General features: G+C 31.3%; 4 protein-coding genes and 1 non-coding gene across 6 annotated transcripts in view; 3 read left to right on the top strand and 2 right to left on the bottom strand.

The window, feature by feature from the left end:
* The first annotated feature begins 903 nt into the window (after positions 1 to 903).
* Positions 904 to 2267, top strand: LOC119612826 (probable H/ACA ribonucleoprotein complex subunit 1). The gene has a single exon (XM_037968700.1). The coding sequence runs from the start codon at positions 1290 to 1292 to the stop codon at positions 1986 to 1988; it is 699 nt and encodes a 232-aa protein (XP_037824628.1). The 5' UTR covers positions 904 to 1289; the 3' UTR covers positions 1989 to 2267.
* A 1865-nt stretch (positions 2268 to 4132) lies between these two features.
* Positions 4133 to 7574, top strand: LOC119612824 (P3 protein-like). The gene is made up of 4 exons (XM_037968697.1): positions 4133 to 4721; positions 6066 to 6430; positions 6492 to 6974; positions 7045 to 7574. Exons 1-4 carry the CDS (start codon positions 4517 to 4519, stop codon positions 7354 to 7356), a joined length of 1365 nt encoding a protein of 454 aa, XP_037824625.1. The 5' UTR covers positions 4133 to 4516; the 3' UTR covers positions 7357 to 7574.
* Positions 7575 to 7580: 6 nt separating this feature from the next.
* Positions 7581 to 14542, bottom strand: LOC119612823 (anaphase-promoting complex subunit 1-like). The gene is made up of 15 exons (XM_037968696.1): positions 14137 to 14542; positions 13894 to 14070; positions 13340 to 13834; positions 13160 to 13280; positions 12937 to 13098; positions 12687 to 12879; positions 12278 to 12564; positions 11626 to 12208; positions 11304 to 11564; positions 11073 to 11235; positions 9394 to 11011; positions 8811 to 9245; positions 8498 to 8752; positions 8092 to 8419; positions 7581 to 8029 (listed from the first exon to the last, which is right to left on the bottom strand). Exons 1-15 carry the CDS (start codon positions 14540 to 14542, stop codon positions 7607 to 7609), a joined length of 5907 nt encoding a protein of 1968 aa, XP_037824624.1. The 3' UTR covers positions 7581 to 7606.
* A 2050-nt stretch (positions 14543 to 16592) lies between these two features.
* Positions 16593 to 25063, top strand: part of LOC119612821 (sorting nexin-25) — a 10004-nt gene continuing 1533 nt past the window's right edge. The window contains exons 1-11 of one of the 2 annotated variants that reach the window (XM_037968693.1): positions 16593 to 17660; positions 19575 to 19671; positions 19740 to 19874; positions 19946 to 20122; positions 20180 to 20352; positions 20417 to 21549; positions 21608 to 21766; positions 21998 to 22135; positions 22321 to 22619; positions 22683 to 22965; positions 23031 to 25063. The exon at positions 23031 to 25063 is cut by the window's right edge and continues 1533 nt beyond it. In XM_037968693.1, the coding sequence (XP_037824621.1) occupies positions 17366 to 17660; positions 19575 to 19671; positions 19740 to 19874; positions 19946 to 20122; positions 20180 to 20352; positions 20417 to 21549; positions 21608 to 21766; positions 21998 to 22135; positions 22321 to 22619; positions 22683 to 22965; positions 23031 to 23291 (3150 nt within the window). In that variant the 5' untranslated portion in view covers positions 16593 to 17365 and the 3' untranslated portion in view covers positions 23292 to 25063. Of the gene's footprint in view, positions 17661 to 19574; positions 19672 to 19739; positions 19875 to 19945; positions 20123 to 20179; positions 20353 to 20416; positions 21550 to 21607; positions 21767 to 21997; positions 22136 to 22218; positions 22620 to 22682; positions 22966 to 23030 lie in introns of both variants that reach the window. The other variant, XM_037968692.1, reaches the window with a different exon arrangement.
* Positions 21816 to 21888, bottom strand: Trnam-cau. Its single transcript has one exon. It is a non-coding gene; the product is annotated as a tRNA-Met (tRNA).

Genomic DNA, 25063 nt, shown 5'->3' with positions numbered 1-25063 from the left:
TTATAATAATTTTTTTATATTAGGGCTGAAAATTTGTAATAAAAATTCAAAGCTTTAGGAATTTTGAATTACATATGTAATTCGCTTCTCATTGAATTAAGGAACTTCAATTTTTCCATCCCAGTTATAAAAAAGAAATACTTGGAGAATTTTATATAGCTATAGCTATATTTTATTGAAATGTTTGTTCATTTCCTCGATAATTTTTGAGTTACTTTGAAGCTAGTCATAAGAAGTTATCAAAAAGTTAACTTGATTTTTAGTTAACTCACAAAATCCTACAGGGTAATTTCCAGCATAACTGATTTATAACATTTTAAACTCACATACATATATATAAATGTATATAATTAGGTTAGTTGTACAAACATTACCAATTATAATATATATTAATCATATATGGCCCTTTAGGGCTCGATTAAATAAAATGAAAATAAATAAAAAACCCTGGCCGGCCAAAAACGCTATACATAACAGCCCGATGTCCTTAATTTATAAAAATTGTTATGTCGTCTATCAAATTTTATGAAGCGATAGGTTAATAGGAGGATACTTCATGGAAAATATTTGCTGGTGAAATCTAAAACCTTATATAGTATTCACTAAATGTAATTCCTTATATCCTATTATTCCAGATGACTTCCAAGATATTTGGATCATATTTCCGCAGAAGCCTGAAACGATATCTGGAAATCTGAGATTCGGATTCAGCGCTGCTCTTTCCATTAGAAAAATAAAATTTGGTCTCTGGTTTTCGTTTTTTTTTTTAAATTTTGTTTACCTGTGTTATATACAAAAAAAAAAAATTATTACAGTGTATTTTTGATGTCAACACTGTCATTATTAATGTCATTTATGTATTTAATATGGCAATACCTCTAGTTCATTACGGCTACCATTTCTCAGTGAATTGTAATCTACAGTGTGTAACAACTAAACCACATCAAACAATATTTTAAATAAATATTGCAATTTTCCATTTAAAAAGTATTTTAGGCACTTGTAATAAGCATATTTTGTACAAAATTAAATAAAAAATACCTAAACGATTAAATTCATAAGATCCAGTAGAAAGAGTTGGCATCTGAAGTAAAAACTACAGCTGCAAGTTGCTGGTAATGTATGGTAACTTTTGTTAGCTACTGTACAGCACATACACGTGTTTATTTCATTTGACAGCACGCAAAACATCGTGGTCTTTTAAGCACTCAGTCAACAATATCGGACAAAGATAAAAAAGTTTTATTTTCATTTAAATTCTAAATTAAAAGTGAATTAAATTCTTTAACATGGGCTTTGGACGCGGAGGCGGTGGAGGAGGACGTGGATTTGGAGGTGGTCGCGGTGGCGGCGGAGGCCGTGGAGGTGGTTTTAATAAAGGAGGCGGCGGTGGTGGCCGTGGAGGTGGCGGAGGCGGTGGCTTCCGTGGAGGACGTGGTGGCGGTAGCTTCAGGGACCAGGGTCCACCAGATCGTGTTATTCCCCTAGGTCATTATTCCTACAAATGTGAAGACGATTTGGTCTGCAAAGTAGAAATCGATGATGTTCCATACTTCAATGCCCCAATTTATTTGGAAAACAAAGAGCAAATTGGTAAAATTGATGAAATTTTCGGCACAGTGAAAGACTACTCGGTCTCTGTGAAGTTGTCCGACAACATGAATGCCAGCAGTTTTAAACCACAACAGAAGTTGTTTATTGATCCCTCAAAACTCTTGCCCATTGCAAGATTTTTGCCAAAACCACCTCAACCAAAAGGTGCCAAGAAGAAGGGTCCAGCTGGTGGTGTTGGTAACCAGAGAGGAGGTCGTGGTGGTGGTGGCCGTGGAGGCGGTGGCGGCTTTGGTCGCGGAGGTGGTGGTGGGCGTGGAGGCGGTGGCGGTTTTGGCCGCGGAGGTGGTGGTGGCGGCGGCGGGTTTGGCCGTGGAGGTGGTGGTGGAGGACGTGGCGGTGGTGGTGGTCGCGGAGGTGGCCGCCCTCGTTGGTAAAATTTATATCCATATGTTATAAGCATTTTTAGAAGAGCTCCTGAGGTTACCGCACTATTTAGATTTAAGTAGACTTTCTAATATGAATGTATAAGTACTTTTATAAAATATACGATTTCTGTGTATATTAGTAACAAACAATTTTATACATTTTAATTATTACTAAATAACAATGTCCGAATGTTTTTTAGAATAATATTAGGATTTAAGTACATTCAAGTGTACAAGAAATGTTAAAACTTAATAAAGTTTTTTTTTTCTAAAAACAACCATTGTAAATTTTGTGTTTTCTTTAATCTGGAATCCATATCCTAGATAAATAACTGGGAAAGAGAAAAAATGAGGCGTCCAGAAATACGATTTTTTTTTTAATAAAAACAGTTTTTATAAAATTTTAACATATTTTTTCAATTAGTTTTCTTAAAAATAAAGTTTTTTTTTATCTCTATGCAGTATTTTGCAAGAAATAAAACATTTCTCGATCGAAACTCATTCGATCGAGAAACGTTTGAACAAATCGGTCGATTTCAAATTGTTTATGGAATCATAACATATCGGATGTTTGAAATTTTAAAATCAATATTAAATAAATTTTAAATTATAAAAATTTCAAAGTTAAATGGTTTATTCTTTGGTTAAATGTATCTAGAGCTCGTCGTCGTTTTATAAATTTTAACAAAAATAATATTCTACTTTGCCGAATATATACTTTTCACTATAGTATGTTTAAAATAAGGTAAATTTATAAGATTTAATTTTAATGAAATTTTTAGAAGTTGTCTCGGATTTTTCCTTATATCTCCGTTATTTATGAACGGATTTTGCTGAAAGTATGTCTGACAGAATTATTGTAGATTTAGATTCCGAAAATATCTGGGGTCTGCAGAAAATCGATTTCAACAGATAGACTGATGGACATGGTTTATTCGACTCCGCCATCTATAAGGATCCAGAATATACATATATACTTTATAGGGTCGGAAAATTATGAATGATACTTTTGTCGAAAACTTAAAATTAGCTCTAAATTAGTTAAAACACATTTGAATTTTATGGACAAAAAAGGGGTAAATGTGGGCCTATTCTTATAAATTTTGTTAGAGAAATTTACGCCTGAATTAAAGTTATTTATACAGAATTTTATCGAGTTATTAGTGTTTATAAGTCATTTTCAAAAGATCTGTTTTGGCGATACGGTTGTATGGGGCCTATGCGAAATAATGGACCGATATTAACCATTTTGAATTCGTTAGCGTAAGCACAAGCTTTACATGGACAGACAGACGGACATAGCTAAATTAACATCAGGACAAACGCATAATATTCTCCCCACAATGGCGGTGCAGGGTATAATAACATTATTTAAAATTTCCATTTTCTACAAATCAGCCTTGACTTCGTTAAAACGCATTTTAAGCAAAAAAGATCTGATTTTTTTTATCATCCACATTCTCTTTCAAAATTGATTTTGTGACTGAAACCCTAAAATTGGCTCCAAATTCGATAAAACTCACTTAATTTATAATCACTCATATTTTCCTTCAAAGATAGAAAAATAAAATCAGCTCTATTTTCTTTGAAGCACATTTAAATTTAAAATAGAATCGTATATTGTGATCATCTATATTATCTTTGTGATAAAGAGTATAATCGATTTATCACTGCCTAGTTTAATCGTTTTTAGTGACGAAAATCCCAGCAAGATGTCGTTATATTATAATTTAACTCTATTAATTGATAATCTGTGGACAATTAGTACCAACAATTTTTTTATCAGAAATTAGTAAGCGACTTTTTATTTTTAGCAACTTCATAGCTACATTAGACATGTTCACTTAAAATAAATTGGCTTTGAAAGTTACCAGTTACCAGAAAGTTAATTTTCTACAGAACACAAGATTTATTTCAAAACTTTAATAACTCCTAAATAAGAAAATGCTAATATGTTGATATTTCATGCTACAATTTAAGATTTGCTATTAAACATTTCTGTAAATCAAAAGTAGACGTAACTAAGACCTGACATTTTTAAGGTCCGGTCTAATGAAAATAAGATAAGATTCCCAATAAAATCTAGTACCCAATAAACTTTCAAGTGGCAACATTTTTATTAATCTCATATTATATTCACATCACACCGAAACCCACTAGATTGAAATAACATTCAGAGACTCACGTAGTAGATATGAGCGGTGCTATAATTTGAGAGCGTGTAGTATTAAAAAACAACTCTAAAAGTCTATAACCTGCATAATACAAAAGTAAATTCACATTACTTGTTGAATCTTTAGATCAAAATAAACAAAAAAATATTTGTAAAATTTACGGTGAATTGCTAAGAAAACATTGAAGAAAATGTGATAAGAAATTAAAAAAAATAATAATTTACTAGATCCTCGAAATTATTACAGAATAAAATACACAAAATTACAGAGTCTCTTGCGAAATATCAAATATTTTATAATTACATACATATTTACAGTAAAAAAAAGTGTTATTAAATAACTACTACGTGTAAAGAAAAAACAATGCATTTTCTAAAAGCTTTACTAATATGGCTTCTATCTGTAATGGTGCGTCATGGAATTTCCTCACCATTACAACAAATAACAACTGCCACTATGGGCACACGATTTAGAAGGGAATCAGAACCTCAGTGGCATGTAGAATTTAATCCAAAAAATATGACTGCTCATATGGATACATTGGAAAAGGTAGAAGTAACAATTACAAGTAAGTTTGCAACGTTTAAAAAATAAAATGTTCATGCAATTAATTACAAGTTTATATATTATATATTAGATTTTAAATTTGTTGCAAAATGGAATTTTAGGTGGAGCAGAAGTTTTATATTAAAATTTTTAAATAGTGTCTTTTAATAGAAATGTTTTTTTTAAAACAGTAAACTATTTATTTTAAAATTTAATAGAATTATCGACTGGTTTCAAATTTGAAATCAATTTTAGTTATCTTTAAGAAATATATCAAAATCCATCGTTAATCAATTGTTTTCTAAGTGCATATCTAATGTTGAAACACGCATTAATACAAAAATGACCTGTAGAATCTACATTTATTTGTAAAACTTAGATATTATTGGCCTCCGGTAGGTTAGTGGTTAGTAATCTAGTCTGCTAGACCGGAGGTGGTGGGTTCGATTCCCACCTGAGGCACTAACTAGATATTATTTAAATACATACATACTGTAAGAATTTAATACATTAGGGTGGTACTTAATAAGATATAAACTTTTTCATATAGCCATTTGTGTGGCATTTTAATTAAAAAAGTTATTCATATTTATACCCTACACCACTATAGTGTGGAGGGTATTATGCGTTTGTGCTGATGTTTGTAACGCCCAAAATATTGGTCCTATACCCACCTTAATGTATACCAATGGTCTCGATATCTCTTTCTGAGTCGATTTATGGTCAATTGATGGTCAAAATTCACTTATAAACACCAATATCACGATAATATTCTGCATAAATAACTGATGTAGACGTAAATCCATCACCCAAAATATATAGGGAAAGGACCATATTAACCCCCTGGCTCCATATAACCCGTCTTTTAGAAAGAAAGAAAAGGGGTCTTATTTTACGATCACTTACATTTCCCCTCAAAATTCGATTAGCGGTCAATAATTTAAAATAACTTTAACAATGAATTTTAAGTATAAAGAGCCCTCCATTTCTTTAAAAACTTTGAATCGGCCAAATATTGGTTTTTGAATAAAAAAAAACCGTAATATAACAGCGTGAAATTTGTTATGAATGTTAAAAACAACAATAATTTCCGAAAGTACTGATATTCCCTTTATTTTCCGACAAAAAATCTATATTTTACGCCACCCTAATTACATGTCATTAAATGAAAGACAAACACATTTTCTGCTGTCCATTATTTTCGTTCATAGAGTACCCTTCTGATTTGACCATATAATTAGAAGAGATATTTATGCCTAAAATAGCAAAACTAGCGTTATCGCTAGATAACCCTGTCATTAACGTTATACTTATTATAAGAAAATATTTTCGATAAAATCCATTTAATAAAGATATTTCTTTTCAGATATTGCTGTTGAAAATTTAAATTACATATCCTTCAGATTTAAATCTGATAATAATGATTTGGCTCGAGTGGACGATATCGTAATGGGAACTCAAGTTGATCGCCTAAAAAGAAGTTGGCATGGAAATATAACCATTGATGTAATATTCTTGGGTTCGACTCGAATTAATGTTGAAATGAGCAATAGTTTAGATAATACCACAGAATTAAGTAAAGAATCTTTTGATTTGATTATAATACGTAAACAGCGTGTTATTGATCATGTTTTTACCGGGTCTGTAATTTTATTGGTGTCTTTGTTGTATATTAATTTTGGTGCTGCCTTAGATTTGCACGTTTTAAAAGGTCTTATAACAAGACCTGTGGTAAGTAGGGATTTAAATGAACATTAAATTGAATTCCTAATGTAATATTATATTTTTACAGAGTCCTGGTATTGGTATTATATGTCAATATGCTTTTATGCCTTTACTTAGTTTTGCTGTGGGCTATTTTATATTTCCCGATAATTTGGAAATGCAATTGGGCTTATTTTTCACCGGCGTTTCGCCTAGTGGTGGTGCCTCGAATATTTGGACGGTTATATTGGGTGGTAATATTAATCTTTCGGTATTATTGACTACCATAACTAATTTGGCTGCATTTGCTATGATGCCTTTATGGATTTTCACCTTGGGTCATGTTATTTTTACACGCGGCAATTTAAAAGTGCCTTATGCTAAAATTGCCACATATTCTATAGGATTAATTGTACCCTTAGCCATTGGCTTGGCTATACAAAAATGGGCACCACGTGTTAGTCGCATATTGGTGCGTCTTTTAAAGCCTATTTCCACATGTTTAATAGTATTCATTATAGTGTTCGCTATAGCCACTAATGTGTATTTATTTAAGTTATTTTCTTGGCAGGTAAGTTTGTTAAAATTTAAATATATATTTTAAGAGATCTCAATTTTTTCCTTTTTATTTCTTTTTGCAGATTATTCTAGCAGGGTTGTTACTACCCTGGTTAGGATATATTATATCCTGGTGTGTGGCGAAGACATTTAAACAAAATTCAACGGATGCCTTAACCATAGCCATAGAGACTGGTATACAAAATACGGGCATTGCCATATTTTTATTAAAAACCTTGCCACAACCTCAGGCGGATTTAACTATTGTTATACCAGTGGCCGTTGATATTATGACCATGTTTCCACTGGTGGGTTTATATATTTATAATAAATGTACTGGGCGTAATATAAAAGATGGAGTTTTAACCGAAGACCAACAAAATATTAGGCCTTAAATTATTTATGTAATAAATAGTGATAGTAAAGAATTTAAGGTTTGTTTTTGTATTAAAACAAACAAGCCATTAGACATTAGTAGTACTCCATTGTTCCATTCGTGCAATTTATGTATAGATCGTCTTCCATTTAAAATATCTCAAGTTATTTAATAACTATAAATATTGTTATTTTTTATAAATTTAAATACATACCTTTATAATTGTTAATCAAAAAACACATCTTTTATTTTTAGCTGAAAGTAACCTTTTAGGCACTTGTTGCTTGCAACACTTTTAATAAACATTGTGTAGTTGATGCATCCAATTGAAGTTTTTGAAATTCTTTTATATAACCAATATAATTAACTGGAGGCTGAACAATTAAATTCATTAAATTTGGTGTAAGTTGATAGAAAATTATGACAGCTACCAAACGCGCAACATCTTGGCTTGAAAGATTAGCTATAATATGTGGTTCAAAGTCACGTGAACCTATAAACTGTCTTAAGGGTAAAGACAACTGTTGACGACAGTTATCGATGAATGTTTGAAATTGTTCAATATAGGCCAATATCAGCTCTTTAGAGAAAAGTATATGAGATTGTGTGTAATGCAGCAAATAGGAGCTCATCAATTTCAATTGCCAAATATCATTGAAATTTAGTTGTTGCGTTTTCAAGTGTAAAACATGCTAAAATTAATAATTATCATTACTAAAGTTATATTTTTAAAGAATTTAGTTCAAAAACTTACATTATAAGTGGCCAAGTAAATGGGTAAAACATGCATTTTGTCCTTTACAACTGCATTGTAAAATAACATTGTTAAATGCTGTTTTAAAGCTAATTCTCCGGATGAGGTTTCTGTTTCATCCAAATGCAACAAGCGATCTGTAAATCCTATAACATATGGCTCATTTGAAAATCGTTCCAATGTTTTGGGATCTATTTCCCAGCAAACGCTTTGTTCTGTCGTTAAAGTTTGTGAGAATAGACTTTTCAGGCGATCGGGATCCTCTAGATGCGATAAACAGCCCGAACGTTTCTTAATCTCTATACAAGCTGAATTTTCCAAAGCTTTACTGTAACATATAAAAACAAAGTGAATATTGTTAGAAAACCAAGTACTTCTTGCTAAAAAGTTTAAAATATTCACTCACACTAATTGATTCCAATTACGATCCTTTTCAAAAGATACTGGCCAATAGTTGGGATCATCTACTACAACTTTCTGTAAAGTATTTAATTCAGGCAACATACAGGGAGCCATAGGTAAACGTCTCAACTCCTTAGAGCCAATTTCCAATACTGATATATTACATAAACATAATTTCCGTGTGTCTATATCACGGGGCAAAAACAGACGAGGTTCTACAGCCAAAACATAAAGATGCCGGAAAGCTTGTAGATGATATCTATAAAAATACATTTCATATACATATAAAGAAACTATTTTCTAAATATCTAACATACCTGTTATCATTACTGTGTGTTGGGAACTTTGGAAAAAGAGCACATACTAAAGCTGCCACTGCTTCCGGAGTTTTGGCTATGGTAAAACGACCGGCACCCAAAAATAGAAATCCTAAAGCCATGTGTATTGCCATATGAGAACCATAAGTTACATGAGGATGTTGTGTACCAATTCTGGAACGTAAATAGCGTATAATGCGGAGTATTTCTAAATCACCCGATCCGGCAAACACCAATGATATGGCTAGTAGAATAACCATAAGACTGTTCTCTATAGTTGTGCGTCCAGCAAATTCGCCCACATATTTTCCAGAAAATCCCAAAAACAATTTTATAGCTCTTCTAAGGGTTTTGAAGGCCACGGGATTTTCGGTACCAGCATATTTTAAACCAATACAAAAAGCTGCACCCGCAATAATATTACAATAAGCTTGCCTATAAGAAGATAAAATATTATACATTTAGAATGAATTCAGTTCTAGTTCAATTCTATTCTGTTCTGTTTCAGTTCTAGCTCAATTCTAACTCAGTCCAATTCTAGTTTAGTTCTAGTTCTACTTCTTTTCTTAGGTGCACTACTTACGTTATGGCTTCATGATCGATATCCTCATTTTCATTAACTTGTGCTCCCTTTTCTACATCAAATCTTAAATTTACAGGGAATTGATTGTGCAGCCATTCTTCATCCGGCTGAACATCACTCCACATTATTAAACCATGAGCAATTGTGCGTAGTAATAATAAATCGGGCCGTACAAGATCTAACAAATAACGTGTATTTGGTGGATTCATCCATTCAGCAACAGCTTTATTATCGGTATTATAAAACATAAGACCAAGTGCCAGAGTAGCTCCGGGAGCTGTAACATCAATATTAACCTGATCACCTTCGCGTACTTGGAATGAGGGTAGTTTATATTTTTCTTTTTGAGAACCAGTTAGCAAACGTTTATTGCCGCCCACCATATAATAGTGCAAAGTATCGGGTAATTGTAGATCTCTTAAGCCTGCCGGAGATTCACCCTGTCCTAGAGTTACTAAACCTAAAGCCAGACCAGCTGTTAAGGCATACGATTCTCTCTCAACACAATTTTCCATTTCGGGTCCGGGAGGTCGTCCCACTTCTTGCAATAAAACCTCGGCTATATGCCTTTTCGCGGTACCTTGGTACAATAGACCAATGCCCATTAAAGAAGCCACCTGTATATTTTGGGGAATATCTAATTCCAAGGCGGTGGCTGGTAATAAAGCCTCAATGTGTACACTTAAGAGTTTAGTGGTAGTGTTATTCATAGTACCTCTATGAGTGGCTGATATTCCCAAGAGCAAACCCACACTGGTCATTTCATCACACTTTACTAAGTATTCGTAAATACTCATGAAAGATAAAGTCTTCAAATGATTATTCAAGCCGAGAGCCATTAAAAATCCTGCATGTTCTGTAGATATCTCGGCTTGTCCTTTTGGCTTATTGTAAACAATCCAGGTGGAGTCTACATCACGCGCATTTGGTGATATTTTCAGGCCAGCTGCTACACCATTATGAAATGTTGGCCATAAACTCATATTGGCGGGAAATTCAATTTGTTGCATTTCAACAGTGGCTCCTTTAATGGGTTCCTTGCCGGTTAGACATAGTTTTGGTATGGGCATGGATTCGGTTGGTGTAGGTATGGAAGTTCTTAAAGTAAACATACCCCTACCCAAAGGCAAAGTCATGGTTCGAGTACACAAGGTAAATAATTGTTTTTCTTGCTCTTCAATAAATTCATGATCAGAAGTGCCGGGCGATTGGGTAATATCTATAATTACGGGCTCTGATGATGTTAACAGTCTACGAACTTCTGTTATGCGCATATCATCAGGATAACGTAGACTTAAAAGTTTGGTATCTATATTATCCATGCCATCATCTAAAGCACCTTCCATCTGGGATATACCACTTTTAGAAGGTGGACAGCGAGCAGATAATGAATCTTCTGTGTCTATATTCATGTTTTGCAAATAATTTGAACTTTTATTTAGTGTTGCAAAATCACAATTATGTAATTTAGCATGAGCAACTAAATCAGAGCGCAAAATTAATTCATATGTAGCAGGTGAGCAACCTATAGGTGGTTCTAATCTAGAGTATTCCAAACATTCGGATATTATTAAGTGTACAGCTACCGGTAAATGTTCTATATCTTTACGTGTCATTTCTGTGAATGAAATTGATATTGAAATAACAAAATCATTTGATATACTTTAGATTTCACTCACTCATATTGATTAACATTTGTATAACCTGTTCGGATCGGGAGACATTAGTTGATATAAATCTTTTGGGTTTTTTAGCAAAAAATGATTGTACAGAATCGGTAAATTCAAACGGTTTTATCCAATGTTTGATTTTATTAGTGCCATGCATAACAAGTGAGACCACCTTGATTAAAAAGTATACAATTACAGAGATAAGATGTAATTAAATGACAAAATATTGTATATATTTACCTGTAAAACATTGCGACTTAAATCATTTATACCTTCCACATAATTATAGGGCAAAGTGTCTTTATTTCGTATTATAAATTCCAGTTGGTTAAAAACACTAGGAGCTTGCACCTGTAAAAGTTCCTTATAGGACATTTGAGAACCATGTTGCTCGGTTAAAATACAAGTTTTGGAACAATTTTTCACCAGCAAAGGAAAATCCATAGCATAATGAAATGTATACGATTGTAATTGCATATCGTAGGCTAATTGATGCAGAAACTATTTAAGGAAATACCAAACATTTTGTAATATTTATTTGAAATTGTATTGCTTTATTTACCTTGGCTAATGGCAACAAATGTGCATGCATAGTATCGTCCAATTTAAAATCCTCATAGAGTAAATGAAAACTATAAAATATAGCCGGTATGGTATTGAATAAACAAGCCGTAGTATCAATATTTGTACATTGTGAATTATTTTCTTTTGGTGGCTTATTATCTGAACCTTCTAGAATGGACAACATAAATTGCCAATCTTCTTCGGTACCCGAATGTATTTCATCATTTTTCTTTCTTTTCTTTGGCTCCTCAGCACTAAACGATGTAGCAGTGTTACTGCTATAATCATGCATAACAGCTGAAAATCCCATTAGATCTAATAAAACATTACAAAATATTTCCCATTCTTGTTCGATAGAATAATCTCGTGATCCGGGCGGATTTCGTGCTCCATACCATTTGGTAATAAGCTGTATGTATTGATCTTTTTTGAGGACTTGTTTTAAAGCTTTGATGCAGCGAGTAACAAATTTAGTTTCATTTATTAAGGGCAAGGAAATGCGCAACATTTTCCCCGAACTATAGACTAAAGTAAGACGATTAACGGCCGGATCACGTAGACCCAAACAAATGTTGCTGTTTCTGAAATCAGAATATTTCAGAATACTTTATTTAAAGTTGTCTTATTATCGAAAATGTTTCTCTACTTACCTATTGGAAAACTGCGGTTGCAGGGGGTGTACTGGTGATAGCAAATGTAACTCGTCTTCAAAAGTAGTGTCTCCTGGTTTTTGTGCTGAAGGCAAGAGACTACTGCGACGAGGAAATGAAGTATTAGGAGATTTATTTTGTGTTGCTGGGGTAACATTTATAGTAACTTTTGAAGTTGGAGTATTGTTGGTGAGAGTATTGGGTATATGGACTTTAGATACTAAAACATTGCCAGTATATAATATTAAAGTTCCTGAGGGATCAAGTACAGCAATCATATTCATGCGCTATTTTATTAAAAGGGAATAAAATTTTATGATTTTAAAGTGGACTTTTGGTTGGGAAAAGTGCTTAATAAATCATTGTTAATTTCAAAAGTTTTTAAATAAGTCTATTAATATTACATTACCTCCAAGGCGACTGCATCTTTTGCCACTACCGTCATGGGTATAGTAGATATTTGTATATCTTTATTTTCGAAATTATTCAAGCGCACCATTTGTAGTTTACATGAACGTGGCAAAAGATAGCAAAGAAACGTTTGGCCCACTAAATCGGTGTGTATGAAGGCCTTTGAGGATATTTCACAAAAATCACGGTTGCTATCGAAAAAAATATTAATATCTAAACGATTTTGTTTGGAACTTTAAATTACTTACTTGCCGTAAGTGTTTTCCGTCCAAACATGTTCCAAACACAACTCAGGGACAATGGGTTTTGAGGGTTGAGATTGACCGCATTTGCGTATATCCTGTACAGATATAGAATGTTGACCTATGGTTGATTGTAAATTACTTAAAGGTGAAGCTGCTGCCGAACGACTAAATTAAAAACAATAAATTATTAAATTCATGTCTTTCTCTTATTTATATAATAAAATACTTGAAATTTCCAAAGGCACCACTTAATGAATGAGCACAATTGAGGAATTTACTTATATGTGTAGAGTAATTCGAGGTTCCCAAGCTAGTGCGTCCTAGATGTGTGCTATTTTTAGGAGCCACTAAGTAATAAATATAATTTAAACAAATGCTAATACCCAACAAAAACGTAACCACTTACCTCCCGGAAATTTTACACTACTTTGTGAAAAACTACATTGACCGGCAGTATGTTGTCCTAAAGTACTGCCACCCTTATGCATACTAAACTGATGAACTGTACTACCCAAAACTGTTTCATTTTGTGCTCCAATATATTGTATCTCATCAGCGCTAGCTTTACGCAATTTCGATATGAAATGTTTTCCAATTTTGGTATCATACAACAGCAAAAGATCAGAATTTTCATCGGAAAATATTATATTATAATCGGACTCAATAAGATAGGAAATAACATTTGTAGCAGATTTATTTAAAACGGGACAAATCTCATCCAATGGATGAGAAAGTGAAAATAAACGTGGCATAGAAATGGTATAATTCTGTATAATAGTATTAGAGGCTACTTTTTCTAAAAGTATGCCAAAACGTGTAGGCCAGACATGTGATATGGGAAATTCTAAATTCGATAGAAAATCTTCACCATTACTGCAGTAAACACGTAAAGAGGTTTGATCTAAAATCACATAATATGAAATGCAATTATAATTTTATTAAAACACAAACTAACACTACCTATTAAACATATTGAAGTTTGTTTATCCTCTTCTTCATCCTCCTCTTGTTGCTGTTGCTTTTTATGGTATTCCAAGGAAGTTTGTGTAAATGATTTATTACAGAAGAAAGCAAATTTTATGGGAGTTTCACAGGTAAAACATAAACGTGGTAAAATACTGCGTTCATCTGCTAGACCTTTAATTGCAAAGCATACATATATTTTATTTAACTAGTCAAAATCCAAATGTATTCACTACATACCTCGAGTCCATACAGCTGTATGTTTCTTTACATACAACTCTTCCTCCGAGTTCATTAAGTATTCACTTACATATTCCTGAGGCTCTTTTAAATAGTTCAAGTTAACATCTTTGCTCTTGCCATTATCCGTTGCATTCTTGTTATTTCTTTTCATTGAGACTTTAGTTTTAATATCAAACTTATGGGCTTTTTCCTCCCGTTTACATTCCTCATAGATTTCACGTATACACCAGAATTCGTTGTGTTCTTCTTTGGCCGAAATATTAACATTTTGTAGACGCTGTAGTAATATATTCTCCGAGGGCAAATGAGGATGTGGTTTAGTCTCCGTGGGACCAGGATGCTCATCGACCGCCGGTCTACCTCGTGGAATATATTCCAAAGGAGGCTCTGATACGGCGATCATTACTTCACCAATTTCATCCAGATTTGCAGAAATTTTTTGCAATACATTCAATGATTACCACAGGAAAATGTTTATAGATGTCTTCTAGATATTTTAGATAGAGATATTAAGATATTTATTAGAGAAAACTCAATAAAAAATCATAATAACAATTAAATGTTTATGCCGGCAATAAATTCGCGGTGTAATAATCAGAACCCTGCGCCGACAAATATTAACGGCAGCGGCTTAAAATCGACTGTAAGCCGGCTTAGTATCAAATAACCTTAATTTACAAATTTCCAAAGATTTTATATAAAAACGGAATCCGAGAGATAAAAAAGTATATAATTTATAACAATAAAATAGAGCAACCACAAAAGTTGTGTGAGAAATTATGCAGGGATGGAAAAAAATAAAAAAAATGTAAAAATTTAACTCGCTATAAAAGATACAAAAACAGTTTAAAGCTTATCGTCGTTCATTTAAAAAATAAGCGGACAGGGGTCTGGTACTTTTTTCAAATTCGGGCCTTTTAGGGAATAAACGGGTAAAAACTGTATTTTGGTACTTTTTTTGCACCCCAAGTATCTTTTAAGCTAGGGAACATTCAAAAAATATTTTTGGCTCCTTTATAACTTGACGAAAAAATAGAAATATGAATTTAGTACTTTTTGGATATTCGAACGTTTAAGGGGTGAAAATTGTACCTATTTGGTACTAGAACATTGTTTTTGGTTTATTAACTTATACATATGAATACATAATATCGGGCTCCCAATACGATGTTGCAACTTTTTGGAATAGAATATTTATTTCGTTAATGGGGAGGAAAAAAATACCAAAGGGGGTAAAAGCGGGAAATTTGATTTTATTAAAACACAATGATCCAATTTATATACAGTTTTTAGATTTAGAAACACTAAATATGCTAATGGGGTGTTGTTTGGAACACCGGTACCAAGTGATCTTTTTTGGTACTTTTTCATTCTCCAACTGGTACTTTTTGAGTTTCTATGATATTGAAATCGAAACATGAAATTAACAATAAATGGATTTTTCGGTACTTTTTCGTTCTACACAGGTACTTTTTGAATTTTCTATAATATTGAACCTAGAAACATGAAATTAAGCATGTAGAGCCCGGAGGAAGTGAGAACATATAAAAGGGAACTTTTTGGTACTTCGTTCTTCAAAAGGTACATTTTGTGTGTTTTATAATATTGAAACTAGAAACATGAAATTAAGCATGTGAAGCCCGAATGTAATGAGAATCTAGAAAATCGATTATCGATTTTATTGACAGAAAACAAAAGGCCCTATCTACAAAAACATTTAAATATTATAGGTAAAAAGTCCAATTTATCAATTTTTATATACGCCATTGTCAACTACAGTAACGTTAGAATTTTATATATATAGATGTAGTATATAGATAATTAACAAAAGTGTTATTTATATTCGTCTATGCCGAATCTTATATACCCATCATCAAAACATACATAAAATTTTTAAGCCGTATTAAGCTGAAAAATTTTCGGCGGCGGTGGTTTTGAAATTTTGTTTGACGGCTAGGCATAGTAGGCTTAAAGCCGAATCGGCGCGGGTTTCTGGTAATAATTTTTTGCAAAACTGCTTCTTCTTCGAAAAAATAACAGAATTTAGTCACACAGAGATGATAACACAAGAGTGCTGCCAGATAAAATATTTAGGGATCGACAAAATGGGTGCATAAATAACGGTAAACTATTAAATTTCTTAACCGAAATATGATATATTTTACTTTGTTGGTAGGGTATTAAAAATTTTATGGGGCATTTACTATTTTTTTGATAATACTATTATTATTATTATTATTATTATTTTTATTATTATTATTATTATTATTATTATTATTATTATTATTATTATAATTATTATTATTATTATTATTTTCAGCAATGCAAATATTATATGCCCATATTATATCAACAAACAAATGCTCTGGCAACTCTAAAGAAAAATCAAAACAAAACAAATTCTCTCTCATAACAAAAATAACAAAATGAACAAAAAAACAGTCGGAAAGAAAACGTCAAAGCTTTGAGAACATTTTACATTGTAGAAACGGAAGATGTGAATTACGCATTTGATAACATAAACATTTGATAAATAATTTTACAAATAAAATAATAATAACAATGACACTAGTGTATGGTTAATGTTAATTAATTATAGAAAACACTTTCGAATTTTTAAAACCAGCCATAAAATTGTGCTATATACTTGGAAAAATCTGAAAGCAAGTGTCGTCATCAGTGAAAGTGTTCGAGTGATTTAATATTATTGTATATATTTTTGCAAAACCAACAAGAAAAAAAATAAAATCCTTGTCGAGGTCATTTTGAAAACGAGAAAAAGTAAACCTATATGTATATAATAATAAAAATATTTGGATAACGCGTTTTTTAATAAAATTCATGTAACAACTTGTTGACCCCCTTTCTTGAGATACTTGTAAAACTTATAAAACTTACAGAAGCAAGTTAATAATAAGAAAATTATTGATTTATACAAAAATAATTTATCAATATTTTGTAACTAGAAAACGAAAAACTCAACCACCCCCACCCACTTGCTAGCAGCAAGTAGAAAAAAAGTATTAAATAGAATGTGGGAACTTAATGTAATAACAAAATGTGATTATTATTGTTAATATTATTTAAACTAAAAATCATTTAGTCATTTGTATTCAAGTGATAAAGTAGTGTATAGTAATTTGGTATATCTACTGGGTGTGTGTAAGATTTTTTTTTCTTAAAACCAATAAGGGCAAAACTACACGCAAGCTAGAATAATAATAAAATGCCAAAAAGTGATTTCGATTTTCCGAAACGTCCTCTATTCCCATTGGATCCCAGCAGCAGCAATGGAACAAGTAACACATTATATCACCACAACACATCATCCGGCTCAACGACAACCTCAACCGGTAAACGTATGTTTCTTTATGCTTCAAGAGGTCTACGAGTTATACAACTAAATTGGAAAATTTTCACATCCGCCTTGGCCGTGACATTGTTGGCCATCATTTGGTATTATCCCGTCTTCTTTCTATTTCTACTATTCGTTATTTATTCTCTACTTTTAGTGGTGGCCGGTAAGTTTAAAATTGTTATTCTTTTCTGCTATCACTCACGTCCATTCATCCATCCAGCAGTTAGCATGTAAATTTACGCCCTTTTTTGTATTGAACATTTGCTGTCGTCAATGTTTTTTTGTTTAAAAAAACTTGTAAATCCTTATCTGTTTTATTATTATTATGGATGATTTAAATTAAATTTAAATCAGGGAATTTTTCTTTAAAAATAATCTTAACATATTTTCCGTTAATTTAAATTAATTTTTTATCATCTTCTGTGAGTGTGTGTGCGTGTACATGGTCAGTAAGAAACTTATCAGCATAACTGTTTGTATATGTTATTATTATACCCCACTTGGAAATTTTAAATTTTTTAATTACAGTCTATAAACAAATCACTATTAAGGACATTTTTACATTCTAGATTTTTGATATGTAGTTACCAGAATTGTCAATAGACTAGACTTTAGTCCATAGACAAATCCATAGCTTAATAAATTAGTCAATAGAAAAGTGTATAGACCAGGGTACACTAAACAGGTAAATGCATCACTACAACAATACAAAAACAACATGTATTTTGTTTTTGTAATTGTATGAGCTCAATGTCAAAATAAATTAAAATATTTTTTGATGTTTGTCTTTTAAAAAAATTCTTAATTTTATTTCAAAAAACATGCAGTGATTTTAAATGGAATTTTAAGGGATATGCATGTTTATATACTTATATTAAGGTGGATGCTATTGGTAAATGTTACAGAGGAATTGGCAGAGGACCTGACAAAAGCAAGATTTTGGAATAACCTGATTTGTGCCACGAAATTTGTATCTTTAGCTACAAAAGTTTGGCAAACGAAAGTGGGCGAAAACGGGCGCAATACTAAAGATTGTTGATATCTGAATTGGCCTGATTTGTGCCAATAAAGTTGTGTTGTGGCTACCAAAGTGTGGCTAAAGACAACAGCCTTCTCAACGTGCGCAATACGGGGGATAGTTGATATCTGGAATGACCTGATTTGTGCCATTAAAGTTCTATTCTAAACGGATGAAGTTTGGCTAAAGACAGCGGACCTCAGAAAGGGCGCAATGCGGAAGATGGTTGAAATGTATTTTTTGTGCAAACAATATTATTTTTTTACAAACTAAACATTTTAAATTTTTTTATTATTAAAATTTTATTTTGTTTCAAATAAACAAAAACTTATTTTGACAGAGAAGGTATGCAAATAAGAAAACAAAAAAATTATCAGCTGTTCGATTGCATATACCTGTTTAGTGTACACTGGTATAGACTAATGCAGGGATGGACAATTCAGTATCATTCTATTGTGAAAAGTACAATATCACTAAATTTTTTTAAATTCAGAAAATTAACTATTCAATATTCAATAAACTAGACTAATCCATAGGCTAGTTAATAGACTAGTGAATAATTTAGTCAATAGACAATTTTACTAAATTGTATGAAAACTGTTGATCTATAATTGACATAATTCTCTATATAATCATTTTTAAGAAAAATTAGTTTATTTTTAATAAATATTTGTTATATATGGATTTTATTAAAAAATTTTTGACCCTATCGAAATATGCTTGTTTAATAATTGATCCCTCCTCTTTCGAAAATCACTCTATTGCTCATAAATTTTGTATTAATAATGATATCGGGATAAAATTATTTGTATATGTGTTTCAATACTTTGTAAGAGCTAGTATGGAGATACTAGGACTTTTAGATACAAAAATCTATTTAAAATATTGATATACTATAGATTGCACAAATAGCTGGAAATTAAGTAAACTAATAAAGCTAAGCCCATATTCCGAAAGACATCTTAAGCTCATGATGGTGTAGGTTATTATTTTATCTATTCTATCTACAATAGGTATATTTTTCTTTGTTTTTAATTTAATTTGCTTTTGTTTTTTCAGCTGTGGCTGGTACGGTTTATATACATTATTTGTTTACCAGTAAGGAACCACCAAAACCAAGTCGTGAACCTTTAAATGTATTATACAATGCAACCAAGTAAGTTTTTTAATGTTTAAATTTGAAATTGAAAAATGTAAGAAATTGGAAATTTTTTTCTTTTTCAGAAATACTTTATTTGATTTACCCAATCCCATTAAAAATGCCTCTAATTTACCCTTAATATTTGGTAAAACAGTGGATTTACAAATACAACAAATAATTGAATATGTTTTAAGAGATTTTATGACAACATGGCTGGGGTAAGTAGAAACCTTCTTAAAAAACTATTAATTCAATTCAATGATTTTATTAAATCATTAATATAAAACAGACATGTCGTCACAAAACCCAAATTAATTAATGATATTGTAAGAGAAGATTTTTGGAATGCCATTGAAAAAATGCACGAAAGAGCCAAAAAGATAGATGCCTCAAAAATAATAGCTGTAGATATGGTTAATAGGGTAACCGTACATTTAGAGAAAATACGCATAGCAGAGGCAAGAGCGTAAGTTTTTCAGTTAAATTTTAAGTAAGTTTTACAATTACAGTTTTACAATTACAGTGCCGAAACAAATACTCCACCTGTTTTCTCTACCAATTCATATTTGGTAGATGATGAAAAAGAATTAGAATTCCTGCGTAAATTATGTGAAATCATGATAATACTTTTGCTGCCCAGAGGCTATTCCTTACCACCACTTAAAGTTTTATTAAGTGAAATACTATCTTATAAAAGTAAGTAATTTATAATTTATAAGGTTTAATAAAACCTATACAATTTATATTCATTTTCTTTTAGTATTTTTTCCCATGATTAAAATGTTGACCTCACCTGATTATATTAATCAAAAGGTGGTGCAAAATATTGAAAGTCGTTTGGCGGCCGCTGCCATAAGTAAACGTAGTTATGAATATGCCGCCAGTTTTGAGGATTTTCTTAAGATCATTAACAATTGTAATAATCTGGAGGAATTGTCCTTGATACGTAAAAGTATTGTTAATGATTTAATGCATGCCACTACTGTACAAAATTTACAACGTGCCAAAGGTATTGATCCTGATAATGACCCCGATCATAATCTTTCTAAATCGGATATTGCGGCTGCCACAAGATTAAAACGTTATATACAACAATTAACCTATGCCAAAGCACAATGTGAAAAGAATCTGGAAAAATATGGTTGGAATGGCAATTATTCCAGTGATGTGGATTTAAGTTTAATAGAAATACTTAATACGGCAGTGGGCAGGCGTTATTTGACGTTATTTTTAGAACCTTTAAAGGCCAGCGCTCTGGTGGGCTTTTATATGGCTGTGGAGGAAATGAAACATGCACCCAAATCGTCAGCCCATCAATTGGGTACGGAAATATTTTACACTTATATAAGGGTTCCCAAATCCGAAATACAATTCGACAAACATGAACGTAAACTAATAGAAACTTTCCTCTTGGGTGATTCGGGACCAGAAATATTCTATGACTTGCAAAAACAAATACTCAAAACATTAGAGGACAAATACTATCCGCCCTTTGTGCTGAGCGAACAATATCGTTTGCTTAAAGAGGCACTCGATGCTGAAGACTATAAAGATCCCACCTTATTAATATGCTCTCTAAGTGATGTTCATGATGAACCCTCTGCCACGCTGGATGGGGTAGAGGGCACACCCTCAGCCACCATTGATGTGGCTGCTCATACTTCATATGCTCGCAAGAAACTAGAACAGATACAGGAAAGAATAGACAAGAAAAATCAAGCTTTGGATGCTTTAAAATATTCCGTAAAATCAGATTCAAAAGTTTTACAAATTTTGGAAAAAGAAATGGAATGGTTGAAGAATATCAAAAGGCAAACAGAGGCTCATTTAAGACGTACTGATGCCTGGACCGAGCATTTGGGTAGATGGAAGGCAACTTTGCAAAGTGTAGAGGTAAATGGAGAAGGGTATAGAGGTAAAACTTTTTCATTAATATTTCTAAACTTTTTAGATTTCAGACGAAAAAGAATCTTTGCAATTTATGATATTGGTTCATGTCGATGAAGATATTAATGCACCGGCATCCTATAAAACAAGCGGTAAACCAGAAGCCAGAACGGGTAGTATATCTAGTGGCTGGGTGGTTATGAGATCATTAAATCAAGTGCATGTAAGTAAAACAATTTAAAATAATTGTTAAAAATATATAAAAAACTTAATGCCCCGGGTGAGGCTCGAACTCACGACCTTAAGATTATGAGACTTACGCGCTGCCTACTGCGCCACCGAGGCATTTTTAATTTGATTAAACTAACTAACATTTTTAAAGTTTTCCTTTACGATTTTTATAAAAAATTAGCAAATTATTGCAAAAATTAATAATATTTTTCTTTTCTTTTAGGAATTGCAAAGAAAACTACGACATGTTAGTGCCAATCTAAAATCCTTCGATTTGCCAACAAATTTTAAGTTTTTCTTTTTGAAAAACGATAAACATGCCTTGGAAAAGGCTAAACAACAAATTCAAAGATTTTTAAATGTAAGTATTTGGCAATTTTTGCATATAAAAAGAATAAATTAGTTTTATTTAATTTAATATGGCTTGCTTGTGTGTGCTTTTAGATTATTTTAGAAGATGACCATTTAAATGGTAGTGAAGCTATTTACACTTTTCTAAGTCCTAGTTCAGATCATTTAAAACAAACTTTACCCTCACCGAAAAAGTCGAAATTTTCCCTTTCCACACTTTTCAAAACGGAACCGGTGAAAACCACCGATGTATCGGGCAAATCTTCAGATCCATTTTGGGGTTTACAGCGTGATGATGAGGACATATCAAATTATTTGGAAGGTGATACAGCAACCGATAATAAATTGCTAGCCGATTTAGATAATAAAGACTCGATTGCGGAACCTTTGTATGCCTTGATGGGTGAAATATTTGATATGGGTGGTGTGTTTAAGTGGCTGCGTAAAAGTATTATATCATTTGTACAAATAACCTATGGGCGAACAATAAACAGGTAAAGAATTGAATAGTTTTTTGTAAAAAATTAATAAATATTAATTATTATTTTTAATTTTAGACAAATACGAGAATCAATTTCTTATCTATTTGAAGAATCTATGCTGCATTATTATTTTTCGGCCATGCTTAAGTCGTTTTGGCCCGGCGGTGTTTTAGCCTCAGCCTATCCGGTACGTTCGGATGATATGAAAGAAATGACTACAAATGCTGCTAAAGCTTTACTAATGGATAATATACCCGAAGTTTTATGCAATCTAGTGGGGGCCCAGGCTGCCAAAAGTGGTATTATTAAAGTTTTTGATGCTTTACAAAATCCTATCTACAACAAACAACTATTTTATGTAAGTTTTTCTTTTAAAACTTAAAAATTCTACCTTTATTGTTTAAATCGTTTTATGCTTTACAGGAATTACTAGAAATTTTAATGATAGAATTTTTTCCCGAAATAAAACAACTTAAAATTCATACTCATACAAACCTTACAACGGCCAGCACTACTGGCATAACGCATAAATTACAAAATAATAATCATAATAATGATAAACAACAACAACAACAACTACTACATCATAATACAGCTCATCACAGTAATGCTAGTAGTGTGGCATCTAATAGTGGTGGTCAATCATCACACTCTGGTCATCATCATCATCATACGGGAAAATAATTATGTATTTAGAAAAAATAACCATATTAAAGGAAAACAAAACTATTATCAGGTGCTGCATAACCAAATATTGAAAAACTAAAACAATTTCGAACAAAAACAACAACATTTCAAAACTATATATAACCTTCAATGCATTTAAATTTTTCTTAAATGTTTTTTTTAATTTTAATTTTGTTGAAATTTAGTTAGTGGGTTTTTAAACGAATAGGTGATTACTGGAAAGTTTACAAATATTTTTAAAGAAATTTTGAAGGTATGTAACATTTAATTTTAAATTTAAATCTGGGTTTTGCGACTTTTTTTGGTCGATATCTTGTAATCTGTACTAGTTTACTATTGAAGAATCTTTGGTGATTTATTACATGTTCGTAGTTTAAGCAGGTTTTACTTAAAAGCCATTTTGTTTTCTTACTTTTATTGACAATATAACTTTAAGTTTTTTTTTTAATTCTTTTACAAAATTCTTAAGATTCCGTTCAATTTTTTTTGAGTATATTTTAGGTAAAAAAATTATATGTATATAATTTATATAAATAGCTTTAATTTGTGATAATTTTCGTTTTTAAATTATAAAAACTAACGCCTCTTTAAGTTTTAAAGAAAATATAGATGTGTTTCTATAAAATCAAAGAAATTTTCTTTCTTAGATTTGTAAATAAAAAAATAAATAAAATTTAATAATTTTTATTTATTTCATTGCAAATATAGGAACTTACGGTTCTTGCTCACTTATTGAAACTGGTCTAATATATTTTTTCGAAGGACATTGTTTAGAAACATGGAAGGAAATTTTATTTATAAAAAAACTTTTCACATTTTCCCTTTCAATTTATAAATTATTAGCTAAATCCGATCCTAATTACAGTTTTCCAACATGCCCTATATGCTTCTTCAAGTAAAGATCTAAATATTCCATAAATTGAAAATCAACTCTGGCCGGCTATGTAAAATAAGTCGAAAAATAATATGTATGTTTTTATAAAGGATTAAGCTGAACTGAAACCAAATCTGAGCTCAAAATTCTTCATCACATCAGGTTTACGAGATATCTTTAACTTAAGTTTGAAAAACATATATTTATATTGGTTTCAATTCCTGATTCTTATATGAATGCAAACCTGATCTGGTTGAGAAAATTCAGATGCGAGTATTGGATTCAGCTCAGCTCAATTCTTTAGAATAGTGTACTTTGTTCTCTGGGTTAGAAATGTGTTGAGCTGTGTTATCGGTTCAGAAGTTTCACTAATTTAACTAAAATTGAAGTCTTAAAAAGTTCTTTATTCTGAATTCATGAAAATCTTAAATATTTTTCAAAATTTTTAAGTTTGAAATTGAAAATTTAAAGACCTCATAATTTAGAGATTATTTTGGCAGTTTTAAAAATTTTTCTAACATAAGTTCGAATTTTCGAACATAACTTAAAAAGCTTAAATTCCGAAGCTGAATAAATATACTTTAAAATCTATGAAAATTTTAAAAGTTTCTTTCAAAAAATTTATATTTGAAATTGTTAGAAATTGCTTATGATATATTGATGATTTTAATATTTTTCGAACTTAACTTCGAATTTTCGAACACAACTTTAAAAGCTTAAATTCTAAAACTACATTGAAAATTCTTTAAAATTTTTGAAAATTTTAAATAATTTTCAAAAATTTTAAGTTTGAAATTAAAAAAAAAAATGGTCTCACATAAAATTAAAGTTATGTTTTTAAGTTTTTGAAAGCTTTAAAATTTTTCCAAACATAAGTTCGAATTTTCGAACATTA

Source organism: Lucilia sericata, unplaced genomic scaffold (assembly GCF_015586225.1).
Source record: "Lucilia sericata isolate MDLA Ls3-8-SP2 unplaced genomic scaffold, ASM1558622v1 Contig001836F_arrow, whole genome shotgun sequence".
NCBI lineage: Eukaryota > Metazoa > Arthropoda > Insecta > Diptera > Calliphoridae > Lucilia > Lucilia sericata.
This window is presented reverse-complemented; position numbering and strand designations above follow the sequence as displayed.

Bases quoted from the DNA above. Each gene is read 5' to 3' on its own strand.
- LOC119612824 (XM_037968697.1), top strand. From the start codon at position 4,517: ATGCATTTTCTAAAAGCTTTACTAATATGGCTTCTATCTGTAATGGTG. The intron at 6,431-6,491 runs GTAAGTAGGGAT...ATATTTTTACAG, and splicing joins GTCTTATAACAAGACCTGTG to AGTCCTGGTATTGGTATTAT. The intron at 6,975-7,044 runs GTAAGTTTGTTA...TTCTTTTTGCAG, and splicing joins TTAAGTTATTTTCTTGGCAG to ATTATTCTAGCAGGGTTGTT.
- LOC119612826 (XM_037968700.1), top strand. From the start codon at position 1,290: ATGGGCTTTGGACGCGGAGGCGGTGGAGGAGGACGTGGATTTGGAGGT.
- LOC119612823 (XM_037968696.1), bottom strand. From the start codon at position 14,542: ATGATCGCCGTATCAGAGCCTCCTTTGGAATATATTCCACGAGGTAGA. The intron at 12,209-12,277 runs GTAAGTAGAGAA...TTCTGATTTCAG, and splicing joins CAACCGCAGTTTTCCAATAG to AAACAGCAACATTTGTTTGG. The intron at 8,420-8,497 runs GTGAGTGAATAT...TATATGTTACAG, and splicing joins CGTAATTGGAATCAATTAGT to TAAAGCTTTGGAAAATTCAG.